Raw genomic sequence first — 11,610 nt, 5'->3', positions numbered from 1 at the left:
AGTAGCAGACTCCTTCCTGTTGGTATCTTCAATTATTATGTGTGTAATGAGTTCTGGTAGAGACATTTGCTTGTGTCTGTGTTTCAACTGTTGTTTGTAATCTTTCCATGATGGAGGCAATTTCTCGATCAGAAGTTCTGAAACAAATTCATCCGGTAGTAGAATGTTTTCTGCTTTGATGTCTTCAAGCAACTTGTGGTATTCATTGATTTGAGTTTTTATGTCCTTGTCTTCAATCATTTCCCAACGGTAGTAATTTCCTATGACGAATCTTTGTCTGGCGACATCTTCGGCAGTGTATTTGAGAATCAACGAGTCCCAAATGTCCTTTGCTTCCTTGTAGGAACAGTACACATCGAACAAATCATTAGAAAGTGCACTAAGCAGAGTGTGTCGGCATACCTTGTTCGCGTAAGTCCACTCTTCAACTAGTTTTGAGTTTGAAGGAATAGTGGAGTCGGGCTTTGGAGATGAAAGAGCAGCAACAACTCCATACATGTCTAAAAGGGTGGAAACGCGTTCTTGCCAGCGTCGGAAGTTCTGTCCAGAGAAAATCTCGATTTTTGACACGTCTGGAAGAGATTTTGCGAAGACCGTCTGGGTTCCGGAAGCAATGGTTTGGCTCTCTGAAGGGATGTTGTTGATGTCAGCCATAAGTCCTTAAGATTGTTAGAAAAAGCTGACAAAATAGTATTTCCTGAGGCGTGTAGAGTCACTGTCCTTAAGGACTTATCCGCGGTGTGTTGCGCAAGTCCCCCAAGATACAACAGGAACTTCTTAGAATGTCTGAGGATCTCAGAACTAGCAAGGAACTCTAAACAGAGTATAAGAAAACCCAGAATATTTTTAGAAGAGAGAAATAGCTAAAGAAAGAAATTCAGAGAAGAAAAGAATAAGAGAGACTGAATTTTGGTGTGTCTTGAAATGAAGGAAGAGTTCTCTATTTATAGAGCTAGGAAAGAATCAAATAATTAAAAGAAATTAAAAACCATAAATAATTTAATTAAAACAAATTTGCACGTTTGAAAAAATATGAACGTTGCCACCCAACGTTCCAAACATTAAAGCTTACCATTTAATGTTTTTAACCACACATTAACTTTTACAATAATATAATATTAATATATTATAACACAAATTAGAGGCAAAGTGTGATTATCCATGATTGGACCATGATTGAGTCATGATTAAGTTGATGTTAATCAAAATCGCACTTTGAAACCTATAAATACAGGTTTGACGTAAGGAGGTAGGTGATCTATCTTTACTACGCTATTAATTTTTAAACTGACAATGTTAAACTAACTTTGGTATTATAGTGTTTTTTCCAAGTATCATTTAAATGGTTTGGACGAGTGGTTGAACTAGAACTTGGACTACATGACAACTTTCAAACCCCAAACGACTTATCAAACCTTGATCCGTCGACTTCGATCCTATACTCCAAAACAATTACTATACATTCTCTTTTCCATTCCCATGTTTAACTTTTACAAAAAGAGCTTGTGTGTAATATTTTCGTTGCCCTATGAAATCCCCATAAATAGATATATGTTGGCACCTATATTGTGTTTTGTTGAAAGTTCACTCGTCAGAAATTGTTATAAAACTATACGTTAACTTGGTAATTGCAATTTTCAATACCTAGTAACTTCTACTCCCATCAAATTTGTGGATATGATCTCATTCTCATTTTCCTTAACAAATAACTCCTATCTACATTTTCACTTCAAGAAATTCTCTCATAATAAATTTTACTTTGAAAAGTAACTTCCATCTCAATAAAGGACTTTTTTCTCGACTTATTTTCATAATCTCGCATCTATCAAAATCTAATTTCCACCAACTACGATTCTTCAAGCATTTTTACTTTTTTTTTATAATATTTTACTACCTATTAAAATATTTATGTTAAGTATTTGGCAAGAGGATTTATTGTTTATAACTAGTAGAATTTTTAATACATTATAGTAATCTTAGGTAATTGGACATGATTGTTTTCGGTGATAGACATTTGTGTTTATAAAACAACATTGAAAGAAAAAAAATACGCAAGGTCTTGTAAGTGCCGAATATTCCAGTGCACAGTTAATTAGAGTTCAAAATTGACTTCTAAACATATTTGATATTAATTGAAATTTCATTTTCGGACTGACATTTTGAGTTTAAAAGTGTATATCTATATTATATATATTGTTTATCCTTGGAAGAAAATCTTGATTAGTAGAGTACATGTGTAAGTGAAAGGGGTGTTTGAAATTCAGAAAGTGGAAGACAGGTGTGTGATGCAGATTGGACGAACGATTTTGACGGTAGGAGTAAAACTTAAACTTTCAAATTTTCGTGTCACTTCTCTGCATGCACCATTCATCTTCAATCTTCTGAATCTCCTCCTTCTCTCTACCATCTCCACCTTCTCTCTAAGAAAATCTCATATTTTCTTCTTCGACTCACCTCTCAGGCACCGTTTGAACTCTCCCAGCGTCAAGGGCTTTCATTTAAACCGATCGAGTTGTGGTTCTAAGCTGGTGAGTTACTTTCTCCTTAGCACGTTCGTTTATTTTCACATGCAAACCCGGATTTCTGGTTGCATGAGTGGATCATCTTATTCTGAGTATTTCTGGTCTTATGTTTGGTTTAGTTTCTTAAAGCGTGACTGTCGAACGTTAAGGTCTTTGGTAGTGGTGAGCTATATTCTGCATCTGTGAGCATTCGGTTATGTTTAGAGGTAAGGGAAGCTTATATAATTTGATTAAGATTCTTGTTTTGAACGGTTGTATGTTTGTATGATACTTTGTTTGATTATTTGATGAATATGAAATATTCGTGTTACTGCATGTTTGGATGTGTGGATGGATGATTGATAAATGGTGTGAACTGAGTTGAAATAGGGTTGATCTTCAAACTGCAGTATTCTGAGTAAATTTTGTAAGTGTGATCGAGCGTCATTCATGATCGTTCGAATTCTTCATGGAAGTGTATGGTCTTAACTGAATTCTCATGCTTTAGAGATATTGTTTGAAAGTATTTCTGTAATACTCTCCAGAATTATGTAAACTGTAACCGAGAGTCAGTATTGACCATTCGGTTTTCCTTTGAGCGTCCGTCTAAACTAAATTTTTCTTCTGGATAGAATTTAGTTAATGACGATCGTTTTATAACATTAGATATATGTAAATGAGCGTTCGGTCTAAGTACAGGTCTTCTTTATGTTTCCTAAACAGTTTAGTTAATGTATCATATAATAAGTAAAGTCGTAGATGATATTGTTATTTTTCATTAAAAATAAGTGTGGCGCAATTGTATGTATGTATATATATATATATATATATATATATATATATATATATATATATATATATATATATATCTTCATTCATTTTATTTAAGTTTAGTAGTGCTCGATCTTGGACCAAGTGTTCGGTCTCGGTAGCGCTCATTCTTGATAAGTGCTTGGTCTTGGACCAGCGCTCGTTCAATAGTGTTCGGTTTCTACAGGGCTCAGTCTTAAACATAGTGCTCGGTCTCGTTTCAGTAATCTATTATTACCGTTTTTAAAATAAGAGTCTTCAGCCAAACTCAATAGCGTTCGTTTCTTCATAGTATCTCATCAGTTATTAGTATTTGGTGTCAAACAGTATTTGTCTTTAAATGGTGTTCGGCCTAGAGTCTTAGTACTCGGCCTAGGCTTCGTGGCGTCCGGTTTGAACTCTTAAGGGTTCGCTCATTAAAGCGGATAAATTTGTAAATAGCGCTCGGTCATGTTAGTTTCTAAGAAGTGTTTCCATTCGGACTTGTGCTATGATGAGAAAGTGTGATCTTATTTCAGTTGAATATATTGATGATGAAGTATAAGGGAATTTGAAATGTGATGCGAATGAAATAGTTTGGTTATGAAAGAGTATTCCAGGGAGGAATATCTCAGAAAGTGGTTATTGAATGGTAAAGTATGAATGTGGACAAAGCTTAGCGGGCGTTTATCCTGATATTCCGTGATTACTCATTCTCAAGTAGAGTGGAGTAAGTCATGTGTGGGAATGACAGGAGGTCCTAGTCCATAAGGTTAACTTGGATGGAACAGATTAACCTCGGGTGACAGCTGTTGAGGATATCCCAGTTACTACATCACCTGGGTGCATAAACGTCGTAGCTACACAGGATTCATACAGTCTGGATGGTCAGAGTCAAGTGGTCGGTCTTTGCATGCCATTATGTATGAATTATGATTTGGTTGTTGTTTGATTTAATCACAAACATTGTATGTTTTATTGAATTAATTAAATTACATAAGCTTACCCTATTTATTGTCTTGTCTGTGTTGTGCGTTCGGTTGGTTGTCCTGTTGCAATGATCATCCGTGTGGATGTGAGCAGAAGGAGAAGAGTTGCTGGAAGGAGTACTATAAGAGGTGGAAGTGAAGGTCGAACCTTAGGAACGTTCGGTTATTATTGCTACTTATGTTTTGTAGAACCGTTCGTTTGTGTCATTTTGGAAACCGTTCGTTTTAGGCGATAAAATTTGTAAAGTTTTAAATTTTGTAGTATTTTGTAAGGCCGTTCGGCCATAACTGTGCTTCCGATCTTTTGTAAAACTGATCTGTCATATTATTAATATGTGATTATTCTCGTATATAGTTTATACTGTATTTTTGGAATGTTACATCATAATTAGACTAATAATCCATCTCGATCATGGCCTTGAGTCACCGTGAGTGTCAGCTCTATATAAAGAAAAATGGTTATATGTTTAACCGAAAAAAACTGATAAATTAATTGATGTTACAAAGGTAAATTTTAGATAAAATTTAAAATTATACTGTTGGAATTTAATTTTAAAATTATAATATAATAAATATTTTCAATATAAAACTGCGTAATCAATTTAAAACTTGGTTAATAAAAGTATACCATTTGATGAGAAACATATTAAAAGCCCTAATCTAATACAAATGAATATAATCTCACACTCACATTTACACGTTACTTTAAATAGAGTTGAATTCAAATCTTTGAACAAGTACCAGCTGTTTATCAATATTGATAAATGTAAATAACCTCATAATTATATTTATATCTACTCTTAACCAATTGTTGTATGCCTATCTCTTATGCCTATTCTGTTTTTATTTTATTCTTTTATTGACGTCGTAGAAAAAAAAAAGATAAAAGAATATTTGAGGTATTTTGAAGCATTTAGTTTCTCTCTCTATATGTATACACATATAATATATATATATATATATATATATATATATATATATATATATATATATAGAATGATAAATATGATCTCTTGAGGGATCATGCAGTTAACTAGACATCATAATATAAGATTTAATCTCACTTTTGGCACATCACCTTACCTTAAGACAGAGTATTATAATAAGTACTTAGGATCTTTTGTAGGGGATTTCCTTATATGAGACAAGAAAAAAAAAAGGTTAAAAGGATCACCACAGCAATAATAATAATAATAAAAGAGGGCCAAAAAAGAAAATAATTTTTATTTTAATTCACAAGCTACGCTGATCAATAAAATGCTCATCTTCCAAAAAAAAAAACTTGAATAAAAAGTGGATTTTTTATTAAAACAGGGAAAGGAAAAAGAAAGGTTAACATTCTCTTGTTAGTGCATGAAAGATCTTAGATTTTGCATAAATAAATTAATAGGTAATTTAATAATTATATAGAGATGAAAAGAGTTGATGGTTCCAGCATTCTACCAGCACTATCTTTCCAAAAATATGATGAGAAGACAACACCTGTCACCTTAGATGACGTCGAAGGCATGATAGCCCTAACATTTAAATACAGAGAATACTGAAAATGGTATCCAACAATATTATAGTTTAATGAAGTTTCAGAGATTATAGTCCTCTTGAGAAGTAAGCAAATCCAACACCTGGGGAAACATCATTAGTCCTTTTGTAATTTCTTGTTTTAAAAATTCCCACCACCATAATTTTTTGTCTCATACCTTGTATTATGCTTCCTTAAGCTTCTAGTTTTGTGTCCAGGTGCAATCACCCTATTTTACAGGTGTCCTCAGGCAATCACATTTCTCTTTCCATATCATTTTCGCATCTATTTTCTCTTTTATCTTTACTCATGTCACCTAATTGCATAACACATTCTTCAATTTCCAAATATGCCTTTATGTTAAACAAAAATCAATTTTACATGTAATTCCTTTAATTACCTCTTTTAACACCTAATAAATAAATAATATTTTTATTTTTCTAATCGATTCATCTCTCCAACAAAATTTTACACCACTGATATTAAGTGTGTATAAGGAAATGGGATATTTATATATCATCACCCTTTATTAAAATAAAATAGCAAGTTATTACTTTATCAAAAGTTTCTATTTTCTAAACCTCTCATTGTCACACAAAAATTTCCCTAGATTATAAGGGGTGCTATTGTTTATCTCTAAATTGAATTTAATATTTGATTTAATCATTATATTGATATAAATTACTTATAGTTGGAAATCATGGGGGAAAAGGAAAATTTTGAGTGTTCATGATATAAATATTTCTCTTGTTACGTAATTTATTTCACAAAAAAAAAATAACATTAGAAAGCAGAATCTAGTATTTTATTTTATAATATATGCAGTACTATTTTTTTTTATCAAATAATTAAAGTTAGAATTATAATGGAATAACAAATAAGGAAGTTTTGTAGTAATTATTATCTAAATGACAGAAAGAGTGTAATGGTATTTTGGTCATTTGGTAGTTGAAGGACAAGCGTGCAACATTTTCAGTGTCACTTTGGTCCTTAGGGTTTGTTTATTGAAACATGTTCTTAGAAAAGTGTTACCCGTAGTACCTTAAACAGTGAAGTGGATAGACATCATACGAAGTTAAGAAAGTGACCTTTGATTGACTGATAGAATCCAGTTGGGCAAAACATCTCAGGTATAAATATGCAGCAAACACCACAGCCAAAACATGCATCAAACATTAGACCTAATTGAGTGTCACAGAAATTGTAAGAAACCATTTTTCTCCAAGAACAAACTTGGAACCCTTATTGCATGTATTGGGGGAAAGTTTTGGGTGGCCAGATAGGTGGTGGAGGTGTGATGGAGGAGGAGGTATGGAGGAAGGGACCATGGACTGCTGAAGAAGACAGGTTGCTTGTTGAGTATGTCAGACTGCATGGTGAAGGAAGATGGAACTCTGTTTCTAGGCTTGCAGGTAATTAACAACACTCGATCAACAATAATCTTTTACTGCTTTCTTCATTGAATTTCATTTCTATAAGTTACAATCCAACTGTGTTTTCAACTTCTTCTGTACATAGTGTTCCTTAAATATCTTCATTTTGAACATTATACTGCAGCATGGCAAAAACTGTTCTATGATCTGATAGGGTTGTTGTTGTTTGTTCATCGACAGGGTTGAAAAGAAATGGAAAGAGCTGCAGATTGAGGTGGGTGAATTATCTGAGGCCTGATCTCAAGAGGGGACAGATAACACCACAAGAAGAGAGTATAATTCTGGAGTTGCATGCAAGGTGGGGAAACAGGTAAAATTTATATGCATGTTCATTCTCTTGCCCTTTTGCATGGCAGCATTTTTTTCTAAGTTCTTGATTGCTAACTACAAAACCGAAAACTTCAGGTGGTCAACAATTGCAAGGAGTTTACCAGGGAGAACTGACAATGAGATAAAGAACTATTGGAGGACTCATTTCAAGAAAAAGGCTAAAAGTCCCTCTGATGCAGCTGAAAAGGCAAGGAATAGAGTCCTGAGGAAGCAGCAATTTCAGCAGCAACAGTTGCTGCAGCAGCAGCAGCAACAGTATCAGGCACAACAACAGCTACAGTTCAACTTTGACATGAAAGGCATCATGGCCTTGCTTGAGGATAACAACACATGTAGAGCACCTTATGCAGCACCTCAAACTAGACAAGAAATGATCAACATGCAGCAAAACACCACAGAAGAGCAATTCTTGTACTCCATGCTCAATAGCAACTTTTCTGCACCAGAAACCTCATCTGAAGAAACTTTTTTGGATGGTCTGTGGAACTTGGATCATGGGAATTTCACTGTAACTAGTGCAGCAAGCAAAGTTGGTCTATACAATTTAGTTGCTCCCTTCTGTTAATGGTTTAGAAAACTACTCCTTAGTTAATCTAATCTAAGTCATAGTTTCATATGGCTCCAAGAAAAAATCTACAACTTTTGGAGTTTCCCAGAGTAATTGTTGTTGCAGAAGCTGTGTGATAGAAATATTATATTCTGAAGGCAACTTACTTTGTAATCTGTCAATAAAGTGTCTCATTTTTTTCTTATAAAAACTGAAATGAACTTTGCTTTTTGGATAACAATCACTAATGACAACTTTACAGCTTCTAGGAAAATAAGGAAGAGCCAAAATGAAATAAGAAACTGATAAAGGGAACTTTCCCTTTGCATTTATCCCAAAAGCTTATTAAATAATACACGTGAGATTTTTTAATAAATCTTCTCACACGTGGAGTCATTTTGTTTGAAATTTGAACAATGCAGAGGTATACTGTGGCAGTGGATTCAGAATCTTTTTAATGGGGAAAAGTAGATTATAATATTTTTACAAGATAAACAACCTTTAATCAATAATTTAGTTTATTCCATCTTTCTTCTCTTGTGTTTTTAATTTGATTTAAAAAGTTATCTTACAAGATATTGTAGATTAAAAATACTTGTGTAGATTACAAGTAACCTAAATCAGCAATTGTCTACAACATGCATGTGTTGAAATTCCATTTTGTAAGACAAATAAAAATTAGACTTGAGTGCATTGTTATTTAGTATGGGAACAATTTCGGTTCATTTTGGTTCATATATTTCAAAATGCTAAATTTTTATCTTCGTAATTTAATTGCTCAAGTTTGGTTTATATATTTAAAAAATGCATAATTTTATTTTTACTCTTAACTTATCATTAGGTTTTAACCATTTTAATGAAGCGGCAATCTACTTATCTAATTTGTTTTAGGTGTATGGTGTGTCTTTTAAAGGTTTTTTACTTCTTTTTTTTATATTTTATATTTTATATTTTATATAAACAATATATATTAACTTGTAAAAAATAAATAATCAATGTGGCATAGATGTTTCGTAGATTTACACTAGTGCAAAAAGGACTTTAGACGTCTGTTATTTTGGGCTTTTAACGTCTAATCTCTGTCCGATGTCTATATGGGTGACGTTAATGAGACGTCGGAGACGTCCGATCCATACAGGTTTGATGTCTCTGAGGTTGCTCCTGACTCACGGTGATTCGAGTTTACAACTTTATATTTTAGTTGAAGAGAATGTATTGTACATTTTTTTATTGGATGGTTTTAAAAACGTAGTGGAGGGAATTGGAGGAGTACAAAACGCAAGAAATCGCCGCCATAGAATGTCGCCTAAAGACACGAGAATAACTGCAGCAAAATCCAACGAAAACGCATTTTTATCGATTCAAATGAAAGATAATGCATCAAAGAGTGATGTAATTGGAGTAAAATTAATTTAAAATGGTGCAAAAGTGAGAAACGAACCTGAAAAGCGTAACCCGTAGAGAGAAAATGCGACGAAGATGATGAACAATGAGTGCACGTGACGGCTGTCTCGCGTTCACGGTGTTTTAATGTCAAAATTTAGACGTCGGTTCCCCCAATTAACAGACGTCTAAAGTGCTTTAGAAGTCGGAGTGGCGAGATCAGAAGTCTAAACGGAGTCAAAAAGTGACTTTTTAAATTTCTTAGGGTTTAGACGTCGGTTCCCCAAATTAACAGACGTCTAAAGTGCTTCAGAAGTTGGAGTGGCGGGATCAGACGTCTGAATGGAGTCAAAAAGTGACTCTAAATTTCTAGGTTTAAGGTTTAGACGTCGGTTCCCCAAATTAACAGACGTCTAAATAAAATAAAAAATTATTTTTTTTAACTTTTTCTTTTAGTTTTGACGTCTATTCGGAGGAACCGACGTATATGAGTATTTAGACGTCGGACCCTTCCATAACCGACGTCTAAATAGTTGTTTTATTTAGGAAAAATGCCACCGATTTTTTTTTAGGTTGAATATTCGAGGATCAGACGTCTAAAGGGTGACGTTAAAGGTCTTTTTTGCACTAGTGTTATCTCGTTACATATATTAAAAAAATTCAATAATAGGTCAAACATAATAGGACTAAAATAATAAAATTTTCAAAATTGTAGATAAAAATCGAATAATAAAACTATTAAATCAAATTGTCCATTTTTTTTTTAAATGGCTAAGTTTATGCAATTAAAACAATGAGATACGAATCGTCCATACACTAAACAATAGAATAAAAAAAAGAAATTAAACCTAAATATTATATTTTTACTAAAAGAATACATCAAGTGACAAATTAAGATAACATTCTAAATTATTCTCATCCGTTCATTTTGTGGACAAATTTTGACAATTAATAAATGTTTTCCACTGTTAAATAAATATGTGGTCTCAAATAATTATATGATGATCAACCATTGATCCCAAAAACTTGTCTTATTAAAAGAAAGACACGCAGACGAGATTAACTTTAATTATATTACATCTCTAACAATGATTCTCAAGATTTTTGCTTTTCTTATGCATTTGTCTGAAATTAAAGAAAGTGCAGCCAATTAATCATAGAAAAATGCACTGAAATTCTGCAAATATTGTTTGATTTGGATGGGAAATATTTAAATGAAAGCATGGGTTTGCATAAACAAAACCCTTTAAGCATAGATTATGCGACACTTTTTTGGTGAATATGTATAACCCAATACATAGTCCACATATTTGAATTCTTTTTCTTTCTTTAATCCACATATACATACAAATGCTTTCTATTTCTTTTTGCTTTCTATCAAATTAATCAATTGGGGTTTGAGCTTAGTCTAAGACAGAACTAGATTCTTGAATACGTCACATATCTCACACGATATCTTTTTTAATTTCGCAAATAATCTATACGTGTGTCTATATATAAAAGGATTATCCTATGAACTTATCATCCTAGACCCAGATTTTATGTGAAAACAATTTTTAAATGAAGGTTTTCGGAATATGGCAAATTAAGAGAGAAAATACAAAATCTCTCCTCTCATATTCACTAGTGCAATGAAGAGAAACGACAACAATTATTTTCGCTGATAGGCATCGGTATTTTAACCGAGACATATTCAGACGAGGTAAAAAGTGATTGATTTTATGTCTCGGTTCAGAACCGAAGCATAAAATGGTAGGATTATGCTTCGGTTCAAAATTAACTGAAGCAGTAACATTTTTTATTTTTTTAAATTTTATGCCTCTGTTCCTTATGAACCGAGGTCGTTTCTCCCCCTCTCCTGTACCTCCATTTCATCTCCTACTTCTCCCATGCCAACAATCAGTTCTCCGGCCCAATCCCCGCCTCCTTCTCCGCACTCTCCGGCCCAATCGGTCCCCTTCCCCTCGCCATTGCTGCCATGCCCATCCTCCGTCATCTCCACCTGGCGGCAACTTTTTCTCCGGCCAGATCCCTCCCGAGTATGGCACCTGGCAGCACCTAACGAGCTCATGGGAAACATCCCCGGAGCTTGGAAACCTCACCGCGCTTGGAAACATCC

The 11,610-nt window shown here is 33.6% G+C and overlaps 1 protein-coding gene across 1 annotated transcript; it reads left to right on the top strand.

The window, feature by feature from the left end:
- Window positions 1-6,999: 6,999 nt before the first annotated feature.
- Window positions 7,000-8,249, top strand: LOC124833093 (uncharacterized). The gene is made up of 3 exons (XM_047307474.2): window positions 7,000-7,210; window positions 7,412-7,541; window positions 7,637-8,249. The coding sequence occupies exons 1-3, from the start codon at window positions 7,048-7,050 to the stop codon at window positions 8,124-8,126; spliced, it is 783 nt and encodes a 260-aa protein (XP_047163430.2). The 5' UTR covers window positions 7,000-7,047; the 3' UTR covers window positions 8,127-8,249.
- Window positions 8,250-11,610: the final 3,361 nt, after the last annotated feature.

Source organism: Vigna umbellata, chromosome 6 (genome assembly GCF_029865625.1).
Source record: "Vigna umbellata cultivar VRB3 chromosome 6, Vumbellata_1.0, whole genome shotgun sequence".
NCBI lineage: Eukaryota > Viridiplantae > Streptophyta > Magnoliopsida > Fabales > Fabaceae > Vigna > Vigna umbellata.
This window is presented reverse-complemented; position numbering and strand designations above follow the sequence as displayed.

Bases quoted from the DNA above. Each gene is read 5' to 3' on its own strand.
- LOC124833093 (XM_047307474.2), top strand. From the start codon at position 7,048: ATGTATTGGGGGAAAGTTTTGGGTGGCCAGATAGGTGGTGGAGGTGTG. The intron at 7,211-7,411 runs GTAATTAACAAC...GTTCATCGACAG, and splicing joins CTCTGTTTCTAGGCTTGCAG to GGTTGAAAAGAAATGGAAAG. The intron at 7,542-7,636 runs GTAAAATTTATA...CGAAAACTTCAG, and splicing joins CATGCAAGGTGGGGAAACAG to GTGGTCAACAATTGCAAGGA.